At 41.7% G+C, this 24,657-nt stretch overlaps 1 protein-coding gene across 9 annotated transcripts in view; it reads right to left on the bottom strand.

Annotated features, from left to right (window-relative positions):
- ANK1 (ankyrin 1) overlaps nucleotides 1-24,657 on the bottom strand; it is a 184,126-nt gene that overhangs the window by 125,906 nt on the left and 33,563 nt on the right. For all 9 annotated transcript variants that reach the window (XM_066593421.1, XM_066593413.1, XM_066593416.1 and 6 more), the window contains one exon: nucleotides 15,457-15,558. Coding sequence is in view for 8 of the 9 variants with exons in the window: in XM_066593413.1 (XP_066449510.1) it covers nucleotides 15,457-15,558 (102 nt within the window). In the remaining variant the exon portion in view is untranslated. The remainder of the gene's footprint in view (nucleotides 1-15,456; nucleotides 15,559-24,657) is intronic.

Raw genomic sequence — 24,657 nt, 5'->3', positions numbered from 1 at the left:
GGAAGATTAAAACTGAAAGTGGAAAAATTATGACTGCAAAAAATTGCAACGAGGCCATAGAATGTGTGCGAGACTTCATCTTCCTTGGTTAGAAAACTGACCAGGCTGGAGAATATATGCCAGAGATAAAATGTAGGATAGCATTGCGGTGAAGCGCGATGCTAAACATGGACAAAATCTGGAAAAATAGGAATATCAGTATAGCAACTAAACGCAGGATAGTGCAAACCACTGTATTCCCCAATAGCCATGTATGGATGTGAGAGCTGGACTGCGAAAAAAAAGCTGATAGGAGGATTGATGCGTTGGAGCTGTGGGGCTGGGAAAGCTGCTGCGTATACCCTGGGCGGCGAGAGTAACAGAGAAGTCCTTAATTATATAAGACCCGATATCACTGGAGGGGAAGATGACCGGACTCGGGCTCACGTATTGTGGCCATGTAATGCGAGCAGAGTCGCTAGAAAAATCTATAATGCTTGGACAGATCAGTGGCAAAAGAAGACCCGGCCGTCAAAGAACACGATGGCCGATACTGTCAGAGCTGATACTGACATGGATATCACACAACTGAAAGAAGCAGTGCAAAACCGAAAAACATGGAGGGAGGTTGCCTTTAGGGTCGCCGAGGGTCGTAAACTACTTAAAGGGGTTGTCCTGCGATAGCAAGTGGGGTTATACACTTCTGTATGGCCATATTAATGCACTTTGTAATATACATCGTGCATTAAATATTGGCCATACAGAAGTTATACACTTACCCCCTCCGGTGTTGGCGTCCCCGTCTCAATGGCGCCGACCAAAGTTGCCTTCTCCCTGGATTAGATGCGCTTGCGCAGTCTGCCCTCTTCTGTCCGGCTCCGGCGTGCTCGCGCCGCAGAGGTCTTCTGCGCATGCGCAGAAGACCTGTGCGGCGCGAGCACGCCGGAGCGGCCCCTTCAGCGCAAGCGCGTCTAATCCAGGGAGAAGGCAGCTTTGGTCGGCGCCATAGAGACGGGGACGCCAGCACCGGAGGGGGTAAGTGTATAACTTCTGTATGGCCAATATTTAATGCACGATGTATATTACAAAGTGCATTAATATGGCCATACAGAAGTGCTTAACCCCACTTGCTATCACGGGACAACCCCTTTAACAGCTAACAACAACAAATGATACCAAGGCACTGGGCCCAATCAGTGTTATCAGCCCTGTGCCCCCTCTGCAGTGTTATCACCAGTTGTCTACAAGGCACTGTGCAGGCTGGTGGTGGTTCCATACTGGTGTGTGCTGTGTTCTCATGGCATGGGTTGGGTCCACTGGTCCACCTAAACACATCATTGACTGGTGCCTACTGCATATCACTGCTTGCTGACCATTTGTAGCTCCTCCCGCACTTCAAGGACCCCCAGAATAATGTGATGATCCAGCACAGAGTTGGTAGATGAGCATTCTGGAGACTTCCTACAAATGGTGCGGCCTTCATGTTTGTCCGACATCAAGCATTTATAGAATGTGATTTGAGAGGTCCATTTGCACCCAAGATCCTGACTCCATATCCCTCCAGACGTCTTCCATCCACTTGTGGAACTGACATCTAGTTGCTGCAGTTTTCCGGCACATATCTATCTATCTATCTATCTCATATCTATCTCATATCTATCTATCTATCCCATATCTATCTATCTCATATCTATCTATCTATCTATCTATCCCATATCTATCTATCTATCTATTTCATATCTATCTATCTCATATCTATCTATCTATCTCATATCCATTTATCTCATCTCATATCTATCTATCTCATATCTATCTCATATCTCTCTATCTATCTCATATCTATCTATCTCATATCTCTCTATCTATCTCATATCTATCTATCTATTTCATATCTATCTATGTTTCTCCTATCTCTCTATCTATCTCATATCTATCTATCTATCTATCAATCTATCTATCTCATATCTCTCTATCTATCTCATCTCTCTCTATCTCATATCTCTCTATCTGTCTCATATATCTCTGTCTCATATCTCTCTATCTGTATCATATCTATCTCTCTATCTATCTCATATCTCTCTATCTATCTCATATCTATCTATCTCATGTCTCCCTATCTGTCTCATATCTATCTATCTATCTATCTATCTATCTCATATCTCTCTATCTATCTCATATCTATCTCATATCTATCTATCTATGGTGCCTAGTGCATATCACTGCTTGCTGACCTTTTGTAGGTCCTCCCGGACTTCAAGGACCCCCAGAATAATGTGATGATCCAGCACAGAGTTAGTAGATGAGCGTTGTGGAGACTTCCTACGAATGGTGCGGCCTTCATGTTTGTCCGACATCAAGCATTTATAGGATGTGATTTGAGAGGTCCATTTGCACCCAAGATCCTGACTCCATATCCCTCCAGACGTCTTCCAGCCACTTTTGGAACTGACATCTAGTTGCTGCAGTTTTCCGGCACATATCTATCTATCTATCTATCTATCTCATCTCATATCTACCTATCTCATATCTATCTATCTATCTATCTATCTCATATCTATCTATCTATCTCATATCTATCTCTCTATCTATCTCATATCTCTCTATCTATCTCATATCTATCTATCTCATATCTCCCTATCTGTCTCCTATCTATCTATCTATCTATCTATCTATCTATCTATCTATCTCATATCTATCTATCTCATATCTATCTATCTCATATCTATCTATCTATCTATCTCATATCTATCTATCTATCTCATATCTATCATCTCATATCTATCTATCTATCTATCTATCTATCTCATATCTATCTCTCTATCTATCTCATATCTCTCTATCTCATATCTCTCTATCTATCTCATATCTCCCTATCTGTCTCATATCTATCTATCTATCTGTCTCATATCTATCTATCTCATATCTCTCTATCTATCAAATATCTATCAATCTCATATCTATCTATCTATCTCATATCTATCAAATATCTATCAATCTCATATCTATCTCATATCTGTCTATCTATCTATCTAATATCTCTCTATCTCATATCTCACTATCTATCTCATATCTATCTATCTATCTCATATCTATCTATCTCATATCTATCAATCTCATATCTATCTACCTATCTATTTATCTATCTATCTATCTCATATCTCTCATATCTATCTATTTATCTATCTATCTCATATCTATCTATCTCATATCTATCTATCTATCTATCTAATATCTCTCATATCTATCTATCTATCTATCTCTCATATCTATCTATCTATCTATCTCTCTATCTCATATCTATCAATCTCATATCTATCTATCTCATATCTATCTCTCTATCTATCTCATATCTCCCTATCTGTCTCATATCTATCTATCTATCTCATATCTATCTATCTATCTATCTGTCTCATATCTATCTATCTCATATCTCTCTATCTATCAAATATCTATCAATCTCATATCTATCTATCTATCTATCTATCTCATATCTATCAAATATCTATCAATCTCATATCTATCTATCTCATATCTATCTATCTATCTATCTATCTAATATCTCTCTATCTCATATCTCACTATCTATCTCATATCTATCTATCTATCTCATATCTCACTATCTATCTCATATCTATCTATCTATCTCATATCTATCAATCTCATATCTCTCATATCTATCTATTTATCTATCTATCTCATATCTATCTATCTCATATCTATCTATCCATCTATCTATCTAATATCTCTCATCTATCTATCTATCTCTCATATCTATCTATCTATCTATCTCATATCTATCAATCTCATATCTATCTATCTATCTCATATCTATCTCTCTATCTATCTCATATCTCTCTATCTCATATCTCCCTATCTGTCTCATATCTATCTATCTCATATCTATCTATCTATCTATCTATCTATCTGTCTCATATCTATCTATCTCATATCTCTCTATCTATCAAATATCTATCAATCTCATATCTATCTATCTATCTCATATCTATCTATCTCATATCTATCAAATATCTATCAATCTCATATCTATCTATCTATCTATCTAATATCTCTCTATCTCATATCTCACTATCTATCTCATATCTATCTATCTATCAATCTATCTATCTCATATCTCTCTATCTATCTCATCTCTCTCTATCTCATATCTCTCTATCTGTCTCATATATCTCTGTCTCATATCTCTCTATCTGTCTCATATCTATCTCTCTATCTATCTCATATCTCTCTATCTATCTCATATCTATCTATCTCATGTCTCCCTATCTGTCTCATATCTATCTATCTATCTATCTATCTATCTATCTATCTATCTATCTCATATCTCTCTATCTATCTCATATCTATCTATCTATCTATGGTGCCTAGTGCATATCACTGCTTGCTGACCTTTTGTAGGTCCTCCCGGACTTCAAGGACACCCAGAATAATGTGATGATCCAGCACAGAGTTAGTAGATGAGCGTTGTGGAGACTTCCTACGAATGGTGCGGCCTTCATGTTTGTCCGACATCAAGCATTTATAGGATGTGATTTGAGAGGTCCATTTGCACCCAAGATCCTGACTCCATATCCCTCCAGACGTCTTCCAGCCACTTTTGGAACTGACATCTAGTTGCTGCAGTTTTCCGGCACATATCTATCTATCTATCTCATCTCATATCTACCTATCTCATATCTATCTATCTATCTATCTCATATCTATCTATCTATCTATCTATCTATCTATCTATCTATCTCATATCTATCTCTCTATCTATCTCATATCTCTCTATTTATCTCATATCTATCTATCTCATATCTCCCTATCTGTCTCCTATCTATCTATCTATCTATCTATCTATCTATCTATCTATCTATCTATCTATCTATCTATCTCATATCTATCTATCTATCTATCTATCTCATATCTATCTATCTATCTATCTCATATCTATCTATCTATCTCATATCTATCAATCTCATATCTATCTATCTATCTATCTATCTCATATCTATCTCTCTATCTATCTCATATCTCTCTATCTCATATCTCTCTATCTATCTCATATCTCCCTATCTGTCTCATATCTATCTATCTATCTCATATCTATCTATCTATCTGTCTCATATCTATCTATCTCATATCTCTCTATCTATCAAATATCTATCAATCTCATATCTATCTATCTATCTATCTATCTCATATCTATCAAATATCTATCAATCTCATATCTATCTATCTCATATCTGTCTATCTATCTATCTAATATCTCTCTATCTCATATCTCACTATCTATCTCATATCTATCTATCTATCTCATATCTATCTATCTCATATCTCTCTATCTCATATCTATCAATCTCATATCTATCTACCTATCTATTTATCTATCTATCTATCTCATATCTCTCATATCTATCTATTTATCTATCTATGTCATATCTATCTATCTATCTATCTATCTAATATCTCTCATATCTATCTATCTATCTCTCATATCTATCTATCTATCTATCTATCTATCTATCTATCTATCTATCTATCTATCTCATATCTATCAATCTCATATCTATCTATCTATCTCATATCTATCTCTCTATCTATCTCATATCTCCCTATCTGTCTCATATCTATCTATCTATCTCATATCTATCTATCTATCTGTCTCATATCTATCTATCTCATATCTCTCTATCTATCAAATATCTATCAATCTCATATCTATCTATCTATCTATATATCTATCTATCTCATATCTATCAAATATCTATCAATCTCATATCTATCTATCTCATATCTATCTATCTATCTATCTATCTAATATCTCTCTATCTCATATCTCACTATCTATCTCATATCTATCTATCTATCTCATATCTCACTATCTATCTCATATCTATCTATCTATCTCATATCTATTAATCTCATATCTATCTATCTATCTCATATCTCTCATATCTATCTATTTATCTATCTATCTCATATCTATCTATCTCATATCTATCTATCCATCTATCTAATATCTCTCATATCTATCTATCTATCTCTCATATCTATCTATCTATCTCATATCTATCAATCTCATATCTATCTATCTATCTCATATCTATCTCTCTATCTATCTCATATCTCTCTATCTCATATCTCTCTATCTATCTCATATCTATCTATCTCATATCTCCCTATCTGTCTCATATCTATCTATCTCATATCTATCTATCTATCTATCTGTCTCATATCTATCTATCTCATATCTCTCTATCTATCAAATATCTATCAATCTCATATCTATCTATCTATCTATCTATCTCATATCTATCTATCTCATATCTATCAAATATCTATCAATCTCATATCTATCTATCTATCTAATATCTCTCTATCTCATATCTCACTATCTATCTCATATCTATCTATCTATCTCATATCTATCTATCTCATATCTATCTATCTCATATCTCTCTATCTCATATCTCTCTATCTATCTATCTAATATCTCTCATATCTATATATCTATCTCCTATCTATCTATCTATCTATCTATCTATCTATCTATCTATCTATCTATCTATCTATCTATGTGCAAAAGTTTTAGGATACACATATATATCTCCATGGATATAATATACGTCACTAGGTACCAAAATGATGGTAATTGATGAAACCTAAATGACTTTGCTGTAGAGTAGAAGGACCTGAAAACCTCATGAAATCACAGAGGGGTCAGAATGACCTGAATGTAATGTAAGCAGCAGGTTGCACTCTGTGATGCCGGTGATGGCGGTAATAATCTACATTTTCATGGTGTCGGCATCCGCTGCAGTTAGAGAGCGAAAATCATACTGATCAAGAAAGGCGTGCGGGAAGGGGTGCTGACATCGTCACACTAAGGGCTCCTGCACGCTGGCTATCGCGATATCGCTGCGTTTGTTTAACGCGACTGTCAATAGGACTTTCTAATGTTTAAAATGCATCGCACATAAATCGCAGAGCACCAACTTGCGATTTTTGTGCAATCCGTTTTTAACATTAGAAAGTCCTATTGACAGTCGCGTTACAAAAACGCAGCGATATCGCGATGGCAAGTGTGAAGGCGCCCTTAGTCCTCCATAGTGTTAAACAGCTCCTGCGCCAGCTGGTTATGTGAGGGCTCTTTTACACGGAACGATTATCGTTCAAGCGAGCGAAAGTGACCGATCATCGTTCGTTCTAAGTGCAGCCAGCGTCCGAGCGATAAAGCGCTCACTTTTCATTCGTTGTTCAATTTATGCAGGAATGAAGCTGAATTCACATTTGCGCATCGAGCGTTGCATATTTGCACACAACTGCGTCTTTACGGAACCTTTTGCGTACGCCTATCATGAATATCAATGTGCGCAAAAAAAAAAACTCCCGCGGCTACAGTCCTATACATTAAAATAGTTAATTAGCCTAATTACCCTGTTTCCCTGAAAATAAGACATACCCTGAAAATAAGACATGATTTTCCAGAATTTTTGAGGATGCAAAATGATTTTTCAGGCTTTTTGAGGATGCTTGAAATATAAGCCCTACTCCAAAATTAAGCCCTGCTAACAGTTAATTAAATAAGTCAATTTAAATAGTGTCCAGGCAGCTATACATGTAAAAAGGTTAAACCTTTTTGAACAAAAAATAATATAAGACACTGTCTTATTTTCAGGGAAACACGGTAGTTTCATATGTCCTATTTCGCCCGCGCAAAAATGTTGGAAAAAAAAAGATGCAGCGTATTTTTTGCGCACGCAAAATCCGCGATTGTGAATGAATCCATTGAAATGCGTTCACAAATACGGTCGTGTAAATCCAGCCTAAGGCCTGTGTCGCACGAGTCTGAGCAAGATAATCTCTACCGTATGTGACCCCCTCCTGGGGGTCTTTCTTCTCATCTGCTCTCCATCTCACAGGTATCAGGCAGAAGCTACAATTGGTGCCGTTCTCTTTCCCGCTGTTATCAGCCCTACATGTGGTTTAGAGACGGGTGCCCTTGGTCCTTCTGACAGATGGTGGGGCGGATGCAGGGACTATGGGAGACGATCTGCAGCAGCGGTAGTAACGGCCCTCGGAGTTGTCAGGTAGCATTAGTGATTGTGCAGGTACGTGAGATTCAAGATTTAATTGTATCGCACTTAACACCTCTTCAAATTAAACCGTTTTGGGTGGAATGAAGTGGAATTAGCATTTAAATGGGAAATATGATTATGGTCATTAACTGGCCTGGAAGCACTTCAGTGATACGGTATAATACAGCGCAGCCCTAATGCGGTATATTACTATACAGGTCCTTGTAGTAACACCGATGGGTGACTATACTTTATCCAACAAGTCTTATGATTTCCGTACACGCCTCTGCATGAAAGCTTATGTTTAAGTGCAAGAGCGGTAGGACTGTGGAACGCAGGAGCAGAGAATGATTAACCCCTTAGTGACTAGCCGATTTTTTACCTCAAGGGCCAAGCCTTGCAAAGAGCCATAACTTTCTGACTCACTCGTATGAGGGCTTGTTTTTTTCTGTATGTTTTAATGGCAGCACTCTGGGGTACATATAATGTGTTGTGGAACTTTTAGTACACTTTTTTGTAGAGAAAATGGGAAATTTTAGTACACTTTTTTTGTACAGTCTTTTTTAAAGAGAAAATGGGAAAAATGTCCAGAAATTCCGCCATTGTTTTTACATTGATTTTGTTTTTACTGCATTCACCATTTAAACTGGATTTTTTTTAATTATTACATTTTTTGCTTTTTTTAAAAAAAACTTTTTTTTATAGTCTTGCAAGGGAGCGTTCAATTGCAACCAATCAAACTACAAGACTTTATTAGAAATAAAAAAAAAAACAGTTTACAGTGACAAACATATGTTTTTCTTATAAAAACGGATCAAAACAGATACCACCCATTCAAATTTAAAAACATAATGCGTTTTTACACTTTTTTTTTAATGTATGTTTCTCGCATACGTGAATTTACATGCAAGTGGCTGTGTGGACGGTCCCTAAATTTCCCCCTGCAAAGCGGTGTCTCCACCAACCTGCGGCCGTCCGCACTTACTTTAATGGGCTGTGTTACAATTCCATGCACAGTGCCGCTGTGCAGGAGAAAACGGTAGGGGGGCTTCACCCTGGCAATAAAATTGCGCGATACGAAAATATGTGAAAACGCACGATTATGAAACCGATGATTTTTAATGGTTTCATTTCCATTTGTGATGTTTTCACTCCTGCGATGTTGCGTGGAAAAACAATGCAGCATGTTCTATCTTTTTGCAACATCGCCCATTGCTTTCAATGCGCGATCCTCTGCCGCGGCAGGGATGAAGGGAATCCCCGCAGTGACACGAGGCTGTTTTCACATGAAAACGCCTTGCAGCACTGGGGCTTTCACACGGTGGGGAGCGCGATATCGAGCCGCGAATCGACCCCCAATATCGCCCTCTCCAATGTGAAGAGCCCTAAAGGTATGGCCGTCCCATTCGCGCATGGGAGCATGGTTGCATGCTTTTGCGCAAATACATACGACTTGTGCGCTCAAAAACTATGGTTAGGGCTCCGTCACACTGGCGATACTGCCGCGAGAAAATCTTGGCAAAATCGGGACCTTTTCCCACGATTTTTGTTTTTCGCAACATCACATGAGCGAAGACCTCAAATGTGAAGAAAACCATTAAAAATCATCGGTTTCATAATTCTGCATTTTCACTCATTCTTGCATTGCACAAAAATTGCACGATTTTATCGCCAGTGTGAAGAAGCCCTAAAACGTGCAGAGGTACTCACAAAAACACAATGTCTATCACACAAGTACGTGGGGTAAGTGCGCACACGCCTTAAAAATACTCCTGTGTGTGGATTTACTTGTTATGGCGCCCCCTGCTGTTCTTTCGATTTCCCTTAAGAACGTGATGTGTCCAGTGCTGGAGGGCACACGTTCAGCTCAGGCTCATCGCCGGGGGCTTCTTGTACTCGGTGGCACAGTGATCCCTGTTATTGTACCGGCCAGAAAATAAGAATCAGGACTGGGTTGAGCTTCTTCTCAACAACACTGGACTCATTATCGGGCATACTGAGAGGGAATAAAGAAAACCAGCAGGAGGCGCCGTAACAAGTATGGAACATTACGATCTACACGCAGGGGTAGTTTTATCTGATGCCGCGTAATTGAAATGAAATGTTCTGTTCTGGAGGATCTAGAAATGTAATATATAACGGACGTCTGTCACTTGGCTTGTGAAGTATAAGGGTACATGAACACGCATGTTTAAATTGTTACACCCTAAATTCATGGGGGCAACTCTGATTGGACAACACACGGACATCCCGTGATGCCTGATGTGAGACCCCGTGCCGAGAATCGTAATTTCGTGGGGAAATCGGACAGCGACTACTTAGACGCAGCCTGTTAAAGTACAGTAAAATGCACGGATATGCACGTGATAGCCCACGCTAGCACTCTCTTCGCAACGCTATTATGTCCCATTATCGTGAGCGTATCTACGCCTGCGCTCGTCTGCAGGACCCCTTACTCTGACTTTTCGTTCCAGTAAAATGAAAGACCATGTGAACACGCCCATTCAAAAGATCGGGGGCTGCTTCCATCCAGTGTTTGGACCGTTTTTTTTTTTACTTTTTTTTTTTTAAACATGTGCCCTAAGATAGCTGCATTGTAAGACGTGTGACAGGTGCTTGAAGATAACGCCACCTTTAACCCCTTAAGGACATGGCCTATTTTGGCGTTGAGGACCAAACGATTTTTGGTATTTTTCCATCTCCATTTTTCAAAAGTCATAACTTTTTTATTTTTCCGTCGATGCGGCCGTGTGAGAGCTTGCTTTTTGCGTGACGAACTGTAGTTTTTATCGGTGCCACTTTTGGGTACATAGACTATATTGTAAAACTTTAATTATTTTTTTTATGATCGCAGAGAGAGAAAAACGCATCAATTCTGCCACAGATTTTATTTTATTTTTTTTAAGCGTTAATTATGCAGCATAAATGACACACTACATTTTTTTCTGAGGGTCGGCACGGTTACAACGATACTAAAATTCTTATATTTTTTTTAAGTTTTTCCACTTTTCCACAATAAAAACACTTTTTTTTTAAAATTAGGATTTTTTTCTAAACTCACTGCATTCAAAGTGCTATAACTTTTTTATTTTTCCATGGACGGAGCTCTGTGAGGCTTATTTTTTGCGAGACGGGCTGTAGTTTTTATTGGTACCATTTTGGGGTACACACGTTTTTTTTTATAATCATTTTTATTGCGTTTTTTGGGAGGCAAAATGCTAAAAATTAGCATTTTGCCTCAGTTTTTTAGCATTTCTTTTAACGCTTTTTGCCGGAAGCGTTGATACCAAATATGTGGGATTTTTAATTTTCTTTTAATTTTTTTAATGCTAATATGAGAAAAAGCGTAAAAAAAGGGTTTTTTTAACATTTTTTTTTACATTTTTATTTTTTGTACTTTGTTTAGCTCTTATTTTTACACCACTTGTGTCCCTCTGAGGGACTTTTACTACAGCACTAAAGATCGCTGCGATAAGGCATGGCAGGACTTCTCCCTTATCGCTTACTATAGCGATCACAGGATATGGCAATACAGGACACCGATATCTGGCATCCTGTTTCCATAGCAACCAGCCGGGCTCTCGCGATGCTATCGCGAGAGCCGGCTGGAGTCACAGAGATCGCGGCAGGGAAGGGGTTAACAGCGGGGGGAGGGGGGAGGCACATCTCCGATGCCCCAAGCTGTTGCAGCGGGAGGCCGGCTACTAGTGACAGCCAGCTCCCACTGCGGGATAGCGCAAGATCTGCTATGATCCCGAACTATCCCAATGATGTATGGGTACGTCATTTTGCGGGAAGTACCCCGCTACCATGACGTACCCTTACGTCATGGGGCGGGAAGGGGTTAAAGGACCACTCCAGCGAAAATACCTTTTTCCATCGCTGCTCCCCTCACCTGATAGTATGTCACACTCTAGTGGTCTCCTCTGTGTATTACAGCCACGTCCCTGCAGTGCAGCCCCCTGTCTGATACTTATCAGGCACAATCTTGAGATAGAGATTTTAGTTTCATTTTCACATGTATTCCATGATGTATCAGCTTTACTATTGGCTATAACATTTCTTCTTGATGGGGGGGAAGACAGTCATTACCTTCTATATTCAGCTAAATTATCTACAGCCCATTGGTATACAGTCAGGAGGATGAGCTGTGATCTCCTCTATTATAACTGTGTGACAGGAGCTGCGTGATCATCATCAGTAACTGTGATAGGAATAACTGTGCCCCCTGCAGGTGGGTCCTGTGTAACAGCATCACACAGACAGAAGAAAATCACTGAAGCGGCCCTTTAATTTTTTCATCAGATGTTCCAATGCCAAAATATCCTGCTTTCCATGTGACATGCAAATGACGGCTAAACTGTCCAATTGGCCTTTTTTTCTCGTGCAATGGTCCGTTAGTCCATACACGCCCCTCCGAGTCTTTATGGACGTCTCCAGCTCCAGCAGCTGGAGACGTTGTGTGTTTGAGAATCCCCTCTGCTGCAACGTCTTCGCTTTTGAGCTCGACAGCTGGAGCTGCCACAAGGAGGACAGCGCACGCACTTGACGTCCATTGTGACGTGAATGACCGCGAATGGGTCACTGGCACTGCGCATGTGCTGGATCCTCTAGCACAACGTTTCTCGACTGCACAACGGTTCCAGCTGCTGGAACATCAACACAGACTCGGAGGGGCTAAAGAAGGCCAAGTACGCCCAGACCAATGCGGGAGATGAATCACTCATCGGATGCTTTAGCTGTCCTATAAGTATTGGGCAGGAAGGGACACACGTAGGATATTTTGCAATTGCAGTATATGATTAAAAAAAATTAAAGGTCCAGTTATCTTCATACATCCGTCACACACCTTATAACACAACCAGCTTAGGGAACTTTTACCCGGGCCAACCATTGAGTGAAAAGTCCTGTGTGCCCGAAAGGTCGTCCCGTTTAAAGGGGCCCTGGCACTGCTAAAATCCTTTTAGCATGGAACAATTGCCTTAAGCTCAATTAGCATCTAACAGGTTTTGCACTGGGGCCCAGGAGCTTCAAGTTATGCCTCTGCTGTTGCCCCACATCCATTTATCATATAAAGGGGCCCTCTGCATGTACAATGCACAGCGCAGTCTACCGAGTCCTCCGAGGTAGAACCAGTCTCTGTAGTAGCTCTTATGTTGCCCGTACACATTAGATAGCAGTCGGATGACAGCTTGTTCGTCCCAACAGCTGTCTCTCTTGAACCCTCAAGATAGCTCTGCCCAACCATTCCTTATCTCCCAAACATCCACCATTGGGGAAAGAATTGGGAGACTGTCATACCCATTAGATAAACGGCCACTTCCACCCAAATGGCAGGTTTGGCCCATCTGTATCTAATATGTATGGCCATCCTGGCTAATAATGAGAGGGTCTCAAGTTGGGGACTTCCTAAGAAGAGACCGTGACAAAGTGCAAAAAAAAGACCCCCAAATAATGCAGAAAATTGCAAACATAATAGAAAGCTGTTAGAATTGACAACAATCAATCAGGTGAAGAGAAGGTTGGAACAGTAAGTATTGTGGATCAGAGACTCAGAAGGCAATGCCTGGGCTAGTAGACAAGACATATCCGACTCCACAGTGTTGGTTGAGAAGGTAGGTCAGAAGGCACGGTGAGGTCGGGCAGAATACACGGCCTGTGGGACAGGTCTGACCACATATCTCCCCCTCAGGATCACAGGACATATGAGGCTGGACCTTTCCCACACGCCCGATATTCTCCAGAAGACCTAAAGGTGCCGGCTGAACCGTAGTGGTGATGTCACTGAAGTGGAGGAATACCAAAGCTTGTGGGAATGGGTGCTTGGCTATTTATGAGAAATAATGCTACTAATACTACTCACGATCTACTGGTAGGCCTCAAAGTGGAGACCAGTAGACTTCACAATTAGGCTAATAGGGTGTCTGGTCTTGTTGGCTTCAACACAGAAATTAGCAAACAATCTTTGCATAGGGTCATAGACCTAAATCAGCGTTATTAGATGGTCAACAACTCTCTAAGACCTAATGTGCTCTCTAGTATAGGGCAGAAGGGAATGACCATGGATGAAGAACACACAGCTGGGGAGCTAGTACAATAAATATCTACAATGGGCAATGGAAAAGGCTACATATGACAGACTAAAGCGGGACTAACACACTAAAACATGACCCTTATGATGATTCATTAGAAAGCAAGAAAGCCACCAGCTGAAAAGGGGGCGAGAAACAAGCATAGTCCCTTAGTAGACCATCTAACACCACAAACCTACAGTAGGCTCCATACTGACAAAGTTTGGCCACTTCTTTGGAGTAGAGAAAGCACTTACATTTGCAGGTAGTTGTTTCCAGGTTGAGAGATCTAACCACAGATATTGGATTTTGTTAGTTATGGTTTTAGTAAATAGACATTGTCAAGCAGAAACATATACTAAATGGCTCCTTTATTAGCTCCTGGCCCTTTCCGACCGGTGACCCCAGACTGCATCATAGAATCAAGTGATGAGTTTTCCACAGATCAGTTTCAGTGTGAATCCACATTAGATGGGAAAGTCCAGCGATCTGAGTGACTTCATCGGTCATCGGTACTAGCCGGGGCCAGGATTTCATACACCACCAACCTTGTGGGGTGTTCTCATGCAGGGCAAGCAGAGTATACAGAGAAGGGTGTGATCGAGAAAAGACATCCAGCGAAAGGGGATTCTGTGGACGTAAAGAACTCTCTAGCGAAAGGGGTCAGAGGAGGATGTCAAGAATCTTTCTAGTGCTCAGCCAAGCAAACTGCAGCCAAATGCAATGCTGCTGCTCCAAGTAATGTGTCTGAACACACAGCTTGCCATTCCTTAACATAGATGGGCTACAACAGCAGACAACCAGTTCCAGCACCATTGAGTCAAACAGAAAGGCGAAACTCCAGCGAGCAAAAGAGCGCAACAACGGTATCACTGAGCAGTGGAAACACATCTCCAGATGAATCCAGGTTTCTGTTGCTGATGGGAGTCAGACTTTTCCACAAGCAGCATGAACCGATGACCCCTTCCTGTCAGGCTGGTGCAGTAATGTTGTGGGGAAGGTTTTCTTGGTGCACCTCTGATTCGTGTGGGTGGATGCCATGATGACTTACTGCAGTTTTGAAAGCCGAAGGAGGTCCAACGCTATGGGTGCCCCTAATAAAGTGGCCATTTAGTGTATGTAATGTAGCATGACATGTTTTTGGTTCTGGGGTGACAATCGCACAAATCTCAGCTGTAGGCTGAAATGATAAGACGGCTATAAAAATACCTTGTAGATCTGTCTGGGGAGACGGGGGAAGAAAAACTTTGGGATGGGCTCACTTTCAGAAGATGGATGCATAGAGCTGACTATGGCGGTATATATTGTGGTTGGGTGTGCTTTACCTGGTTGCATGTATTTATATCCACTCCATTCCTCAGATGTTCCAGCGCTTTATCCAGGTTTCCAGCCCTGGCGGCTCGCAGGAAGCTGGTCGCTGCATCAGCCTGGAGAGAGAGAGATTATGTTATAGCATCATCATTTATTTATTTCCCCTTTGCACCAACATATTCCACAGCGCTGTAAGCGGATCGTGATCACATCAGGCCCTGGCAATCTGATTTCTCTATCTCACATGCACAGACCTGAGAAGGCTGCAAGGTGACTGCTCTGTGCAAGGAGGCAATGAAATCTCTGGTTATAGTATGTAACGGCTTATGCCTCCTGCCCACGGCCACGTTGGACAATATCGCAGCGGAGTTCGACACGTTGCCCCCCAAAGACCCCATACTCACCTCTCCAGATCCGCCGCGTGAGTCCCGTCCAGCCCGCATGCACATTGCAGCGCGTGACGCGTAATCACGCGATACTGCCACTGTGCTTGTGTGACGGACGGCTTCCATGGTATACACTACCATCTGGATTCCAATGCATCAGATCAGACAGGCGATTTTCCGCCATGTAAAAGCACCCAGCTGGCCAAGGTAGTGCATTGCAGCACATTTTGGACGGGCGCTTTTACGTCAGCCAGGAAAGATAGTTCAGGAACTATCTTTCCCAGGTGGAATGCGTCGGCTGCTGCATAGACTCCTATGGGAGCCTATGGTAGCTGCCGGAGAAGGGAGGTAGTAGGGAGTTTAGCAGCGTGACTGCTAAACTCCCACTCACTTACCTCCTTCTCTCCGCCCCTTGCCGGCTGTTTGCAATGAGAGGGGGCGGGACTGGAGCTAGTTACTAAGCTCCCACCCCATCCTGCTCCCTCCCATTGCTGGCAGCCGACAAGGGGCGGAGAGGGGGCGGTAGCTTAGCACACTAGCTCCTGCCCAGTCCCGCCCCCTTCCTTTGCTGAGAGCTGGGGAGGGGGTGGAAAAGGGGAGACAGCTTAGCAGAGCTAAACTATCTCCCCCTGCCCGACGGCAATCCAGCCTCGGTGCATATGCTGCGGACCCGGCCAGCTGAACGGGCGCACAAATGGCAGATTTGTGCACCCATTCACACATTTTTACGGGTGCACGTAAAAACGCCTACGCTTGTGTGAATAAGCCCTAAGATCAGTAATTGATCTCTGCGAGGTCTTGTTTTTTGCAGGAAGGGTTGAGGTTGGTACCATTTTGAGGTATATTTGACTTTTGGATTACTTTTTATTGCATTTTTTTGGGAGGCGAACAAAAGGAAAACAACAATTCTGGCATTACTTTTTTAAATGATTTTTATGGCATTCACTATGCAAGATAAATAACAAAATGTTCCCATTGTTTGGATCGTTTTAAACGCATTAAAACCTATTATGTGCTCCTTTTTATAATTATTTTTTTGTATTCTATCCATTTAAAATGAGTTTTTATGGAGAAAAAAAATGTTTTTTTTTTTTTAAAATGAAGTTCATTAAACTTTTTTGACACTATTTTGTACCCCGTGAAGGAAACGTGTAGATATAATCATTCAATTGCTAGGATAATACACTGCATTACTTATGTAGCGAATTCTATAATGCCTGTGACAGCAGCTAATTAGAGTCTAATTAGAGGACTAATAGGCTGAGTTACATGGCAGACATGGAGGCCTTTGTCAGGCTTCTGGATGCCATGGGAACCCATTCGTACCTTGCAATTGCATTGTGAGGTGCGGATGGGTGACACAAATAGCTCCCTCCCCAGTTGTCTGCTTACATACTGCAGTTGCTATTGATTGTGGCATGTAAGGGGTTAAACTAGCAGGATCTGAGGTTTCTCCAGTCCTGGCTGTTAGAGCAAGAGCCTGGCTGTCAGTAGTCAGCTAAGCCACCACCATAAAAGATGTATGTGCAGGCTTAAAGCTCATTAGTGAGGTCAGTAAAAAGGCGTATTCGCTGTCTCTAAGCAGTTGCCTTTTGTAAGGTATTGATGGCCAATCATAAGGATAGGTCATCAATAGTAGATCAGTGGGGGTCCATCTTCAACAACCCACACCAAACAGCTGTTTACCCAAGCCAGCATGCTTGTGCACTGAGCTGATTTCTGCAGTAAGCAGACAGCCCCGTTCTTACTGTAGGGGCCAAGTTTGGTATTGCAGGCCAAGTTCCAATTCATTTCAATGGGAACTTTGCCTGCAATACCAAGCATGGCCAGGATTCAGTATGGCAATGTGGCCCTCAGACCAGAAAAAGTTGTGCCCCCTCTGCTGTATACCAAACACTATTTCAGCCTTTGTTGGTGAATAGGCCCTATGGATACACTTGGTGTACCGCAGGAAGTGTTCCTACTGTATACACTGAATGTAAAGGAGAGATAAAGTGTGAACAGAGCCCAATATCTACGAAGATAAGTTTTTTAAAAAATTCATCTATAACTGGTAAAAATACCCTGAACCACAGAAGTACAAGGAGACGGACATAAAGGGTAAGGTTTTCTGAATAAACCCGTACAAGTCCTTTCTCATGATCCTGCCTTTCATAAGGTCTATAATCTAATGCGGTAAGACTTTCACGTTTCAGACTTTTTTGTTAAACCGTATGACCCTGAGCATTGATTTTCTGAACTCACACTAGGTGGCGCTAGAGAAACTTTTTCATTGGTTCTTTTATTTGCGCGGTTAGTGCTTGAAGTATTTAGGAGTACTTTAAAAGTCCTTCCTGGTTTCTTGGATATTTTACTATAGAAAGTATCTGGCAGCCGACCAGCGGATGGCATAATGTTTCTACAAACCTATCCCCAACCACAACCACCACAGTTCCTCAAATCAAGTATTTCCTTGGCCCCCATTTCTGGGAAGAAGCCCAAGTAACGTAACACAGACTTGTAACATTATTCACTGGTCATTTGGACATTACTTAAACACTTAGCCAGTGACTAATGATCTGTATAGACAACATTTGGTGCAATCCTCTACTAGAACATCAGTTCTCCTTATGCTGTAATGCGCTTACAGATATCTCACAGTAAAGCAAAAAATGTCTTACACAGAAGCCATAGCACACTAAATAATAACAGAAGCAGTAGCGTACCGACAGTAGAGGCAAGGACTGCTATGTGTAAGAGGGAGTTTGGCGCTGGATGGCTTCCTCTGTCGCACTGCTACTATAGTGGCTACTTGGGCCAACCACTATGGGGAGCAGAGTACATACAGAGCTATATATATATAGTTCCCATTCAGTTCAAGTCTGGCTGTATAAATCCATATGCAGTTAGCTCCCCCTAGTGGTGGCTACATGCAGCCAAAAAACAGCTCCACTATACAGATGCATTATCCTACCAAAAGTAATTGGACACCTGAGCAAAAGTCAATAGTATTTATTTCTATATGTTACTACTTAGTGGGGCTCCTTAGGCCCTAATGACATCGGATAATGTCCGTGGCATACTTTCTACTAACGTCTGATACACTTCAGCAGGTATTTCCCTCCATTCATCCTGCAATCCATGCTAATAAGACACAATCCATTCTACTGATAGGAGTGTCCAAATACTTTTGGTAGGATAGCGTAATGAAGTATCACTGAATCTTGGGCCTAAAAACAGACCAGAAGATTAAAGGGGTTTCCAAAATATATATATATATATTTTTTTAAGTTTCCCATCGTAAAAAAATAACAAACAAGCTTACGCTCCTGTCTCCTGGCACCCTTCATCTCCTACACTGGAGTTCCGTCCCCTTTTATTTACAGGCTACAGTCAGCCTATGTACAAGACATGACAGAGTTGGAGCTTTGAGGTCTGTGATTGGCTGCATCTGCCTATGATGTCGCATACACAGGCTGCTGCAGCCTGTAAAGATTATGTCACAGGCGAGTGGGCTGCTGCAGCCTGTATCATTACGTCACAGAGAGGTCAGGATGGGAGATATGGGGAGGCAAATATGAGTCTGTTTGTTATTTTCTGTGATGAGGAACCTCAGTAATCTATGGAGGAAGCCATCTCAGTGAATGTCTCTGGATTCAACTGTTGACTACCAGGTCCAGTAGAAGCGGTGACATTCTCAGTAGTCCTTCTGTAGCCTGTTATCCGCTTCATGACATCTGAGAAGTTTAACAATTTTCTCCGGTAAAAGGATAATTAGCTGTCATTTAGTATCTGCATGTGTCCCATAAGTCTACTATATTACAGGGATGTGAGCAGAGTGATGTAAGGCTCTATAGAGAGTAAATGAATCCATGCACACCACATGCTCCAAGCAGAGCCGATCACAGCCGAAGGTACAGAGCGCTTAGCACTTCTGCCTCTTCGTTTCAGTGGGAAATTTAGGACTCTACCGATCAAAACTTTTGATACGTCAGAAGTTTTTTCAAATGTTAGTTACCCTTTAAAAACAGACAACGGGATATCATACATCATGTGATATAGCAAAAAGTAAAAAATTGCTATGTATACTTTTCCATTCAGATTTGAAGCCTGATTGTCCTGGTGTTCCACAGAGGTTTCAAATGAGTGGTGGAATGATGCCTCCACAGTGCCACCTATCAGTCAGTGTCCGACCTTTCAACAGGGTTTGCAACATGACTGGAGATGTAAGCCAAACCATAATACCCATGTACTTACAGATGCTTCGGAGTTCTGGTTGGCCGGGTGAGAGGCTATCAATGTGAGTCTGGGGGAAGGAAAGGGTGTAGTGTTTCTCCTTGTGCAGAGCACTACAAGAGGGTGTAAGTAGTCTTATAGGCCATGCTACCTTCCCAGAGAGCACTGCAAGGCCCTTAAGGCTCCCAGCACTTTCTTGGTGCTCTGCACAAGAAGAAATATTGCTTCCCCAATCTCACATTGAGGGCTCCTCTTCAACCCAACCAGAACCCTACTGTGCACTGATAAGGGGCAAAACCCTGAAACAGCTGTATGTACATGGGTATTCTGGTTTGGCTTCCATGTTTAGTCATGTTGCAAGGCCTATTAAAAGGTAAGACATTGACTTATAGGGCAGCTACCTTCCAATGGGTGGTGCTGTGGAAGCATTTATTCCATCACTCATTTGCATAGCTGTTTTCCCAGGGATCGTCACATGTTCCATAGGACTCCCTATACTGTTGCGGTGCTCTCCTCAAGGAGAAACATTACCCCCTTGAATGTAGATGATTTAATAATGTAAATACAAGTTGTTTTTTTTCAAAAACTAGTTCTTGCTTTTAAGACAGCTTTTTCTGAGTAAGCAAGGCTATCAAATCTAGATGACATGATACACTTTTCTGGGCCCTCCCCCAGATATACTGTACCATAATACACCTTCAGTAGACTTAAAGTGACCCTCTGGTTTTAGGATAAAATTCTGTCCCAGGGCTGATGGGAGGGGTATATTACCTGCTGATGTTCTTTTCTGCCAATGACCCTTCAATTCGCCAATTGTAGGTCCCATTATCTGTCATTGAATATGGCTGCTACAATGCTCTAACTACTTAATGCATACTGTGCCCTGCTCTGTGATTGGTCAGTGCTAATCCCATGAGCAGTGCTGGCCAATCAGAAAGCAGGTAAAGTGCATTGGTAGTCTATCAGTACCAATAGCATGGGGATTAAGTAGTCTGAAGACTACATTGACCATCTTGGATGGCTAAAAATGGAAACTCAGAAACCACGGAGAAACATCAGTAGAGAAGAACAATACCAGGTAATATACCCTACTCTTCTGTCCCAGGACACAATTTTGTCCTGAAATTGGAGGCTGGCTTTAACAGAAGTAGTACTCAGTAGTACTTCAACATACTTAACCTGTAAAGACCAGATCAATCTTCTACCAACACACAATCATGGAATCAAGGGACCAAGCTTGTTGTCAGCATTAGACACACCTGGAAAAATATCAAGGCCAAACTGAGTTTGGGGCTGATAACAATCTGAGAAAGCCTGCTTTATGATTGTCTAAAAACACTGAGTAAGTAGGGTGCCCTCTGAATTACTGCCAGTAGACACATAACCTATGTTGGTAGACCATTCTTGCTTAGGATATTATCTAACATAACTTCTCTTCCCAACTACTTTTAGCTCCAGACTCTTGATCACTTTGGCTCAAGATGTCATTTTAGGTCTTGGGCCAGAGCTTTGACAGCTCCCGTCATCTTCAGCACTGTATAGTACAATACTTTGTTGTTGGACCTTTCCTCTTTTGACTAGCTATTGGCTCATATACATTCAGATTCACCTATGTTCCAAAGATGCTCAAAACTATCGAATGGGTCATAATGTCCCATCTATTGACTGGACTGCCTTGCAGCAATTTCCTCTTCCACTACCTCAACTTATACAAGACTAAATTGTTTCCTCCTCAATCTAGTCTCTGATCTGACCTAACAGGTACACTCAATGAAATTCTGATATCTCTTTTTTTTGAAGGCTTTTTGTTTTGGTCCTAGTATTCCAAGCTCATAATCTAGATCTAATGATGGTGTGCTGTAGTTTCCTCTCATCTTGTATCTAACCTTGTCTTACACATTATACTGTACTTGTAAAGTACCGTTATTGCAAAATGCTCTCTGGCTTTCTAGTAGATAGATGAGATCTATCCAGTCTTTAGTGTATTATACTCTACTTGACCCATAACTCATAAGTACATGATATGCGGTGGAGGTCTCATGTGAATATAACAAGAAACGAACATGGGGTCAAGTTTAGTCAGGGTTCGACTGGCCTACCAGACTACCAGTGTCATGCCTGGTAAGAATAGTTAGGACAACCAGAAGTTTCGAGTCCTAACTGGTGAGCAGAAATTCTGAAACCTTCTAGATTAGCTAAAAGTATTTTGGTAACTGTTGCAGCCATTCTGAAGTCTTCACCTTGAAATCAGGCCGGACCAGAGTTTAGCAGTGTCTCTATCTTTCCTGGGGCTGAGGGGCGTGATGTCAGGTGAGGTGATGTCAGTCCGCACCTGTCTTTGAGTGGCCCTGCCCTATTTAATCTGTGCTAGTATTGACCTCAGTGCTGGAGGAGCACAGCCTGCCACTGGAGCTCCTCCACCTTGCTGCTACAGCTAAGTACCACTGCTGGTTACTGTTTTCTGTTCCCTTTTGTATCAGGGCTCCCTGGTAGGGAATTATTAGTGGCCGAGGTACGAGTGTGGGTCCGGACCTGTCGGAAGCAATCAACCCGCCGAGTAGGCAGAGCTCCCTCCCTAGGTAGGGGCTTTGCAGGGAAAGGATTTCCCTTAGTTTTGTATTTACGTTGCACGGTCGTGCTCATTTGTTATTTCATGCACTGTAGTGCTTATCCTTTTGTTTATGTATTTCGCACGTCCGGTAAGAACACAACAGTAACGTGAAACAAGGAACAGTGAAAATGGTAACCTAAATTACCAGAACTGTCTGAACCAGACTGTTCCTTCAACCAGAGCACCCGCCCCAAAAAGGGTGACCTCACTGTGGGATAGAATCCGATAACCAGTCCGAGGTACACTGGTGATAACCTAGCACTAAATCACAGGAACTTTGGAGAACAATGTACAAAGCTAATTTTAACTGGACGACTGAACGCCGAACTACTAAACTCCAAGTCGCTAAACGAACCGGCACCGCATGATGGCCAGTACACTGGACATATAACCGGCAACCTTTACATAGAAATTAATAGGCTGACTGGACTGAAAGACAACCCAGCCAGCTTATCAGTACTGGCACCAAAGGGAGATGTTAGACCCTTAGTGTCCAGCGCAGAATGACACCATGCGTGTTCCGCTTGGCAAATCACATCTTTCTGGGCCGTTGTGCCTATATCACCATCATCACAATTTGGAAGTCAGGGTGCTGCTAGAGCCATTACAACCAGAGGATCGTTCAGTATTCCTTGGTGCTAACACAATGATGAGCCCCAAAACTACAGGACCCCAAAGATCCAGCAAACAACAACCCTATTTAGAGCTAATTGCTTATAGGGTTGATATGGAGAGCCTGGACACCCCCATACACATACAATAGCTGTCTGGACAATGTTACCCGAATGTGTATGGGGGCTTTAGATAATCAATTATACAAAGTACAGGTATTAACCCTTTCCAATCCAATTTTGGATTCAGGGTTTCCTAAAAGGCTTTCTCTTTTTGCTGTTATACAACTGTCACATCTGCTGGCTAAAGCGAGTGTGTGTGCACCAGAGATGCTCTGACAGCGGAGTGGCTGGCAATAGATGGTAAGAATACCCTGTCGGACGTCTTCTAACATTGGAGCTGTACAAGCTTCAATCAGAATGTAGGAAGATGTCAGACAGCGGATTGGAAAGGGTTAAAGCGACTCTCTGAACTTGGAATAAAATTATGTCCCAGGAGAGGAAGGATGATGTATATTACCTGCAGTTCTTCTCTGCCTCCGATCCACCAGTTTCGGCCCTATTTTTGGTCATCCAAGTTTGAAGCAGCACTTTTCTAACTGGCTAATGCACACTATGCACTGATCTCTGATTGGCCAGTACTGATCACATGAGCAGCTCTGGCTAATCAAACAGCAGGTATAGTGCATTAATAGTCTAACACCCCCAATGAACTGCGGGGATTAGGTAGTCTGAAGATCACATCAGGCCAACAACAGGACCTGGAACTGGTGGATCAGAGTACCGATAGAGAAGAACGACTGCAGGTTATATACCCAGCTGCCCCTCCGGGACAGAATTTTGTTCCTAAACCAGGGAATTAATTTAATGTAAAGAAAATGTGAGTAAGTATGGGTCTGTACATTTCAATTAGAATTTATACTCCTGGTGGGAGAAAAGTTTGCCAAAACTTTTAAAAGGCATATGCTTCTTAACGCTTTCCAATACACTGTCTGACGTCTAAAGACATTCTGATTGAAGGCTGTACAGCTCCGATGTCGGAAGATGCCCGGCAGGGTATTCTTTACTGTAGATTACTGGCCGTTCTGTTAGGGGGCCTCTTCAGGCATGTCACATACTACAGTTCTGGCTCTAGCCAGCAGATGGTGCCATTGGATAATGGCAGAAAGAGAAAGCCCCCTAGGAAAGCCTGAATCCAAAATTGGATTGCAAAGGGTTAATAGATTTGGTGCATCTTATGATGCCCATGCGCTAGAAATTGAAATATACATCAGCTTTGAGTTGGTTCAGATTCATGCTTTAATTTACACCAGAATCTGATGTAAATTATAATAAATGTGGTGACCCCGCCCCTCCTGCCAAGCCCCACCCGCTTTCCTAATCAATTTAAAA

This window comes from Eleutherodactylus coqui, chromosome 2 (genome assembly GCF_035609145.1).
Source record: "Eleutherodactylus coqui strain aEleCoq1 chromosome 2, aEleCoq1.hap1, whole genome shotgun sequence".
NCBI classification, from domain to species: Eukaryota; Metazoa; Chordata; class Amphibia; order Anura; family Eleutherodactylidae; genus Eleutherodactylus; species Eleutherodactylus coqui.
This window is presented reverse-complemented; position numbering and strand designations above follow the sequence as displayed.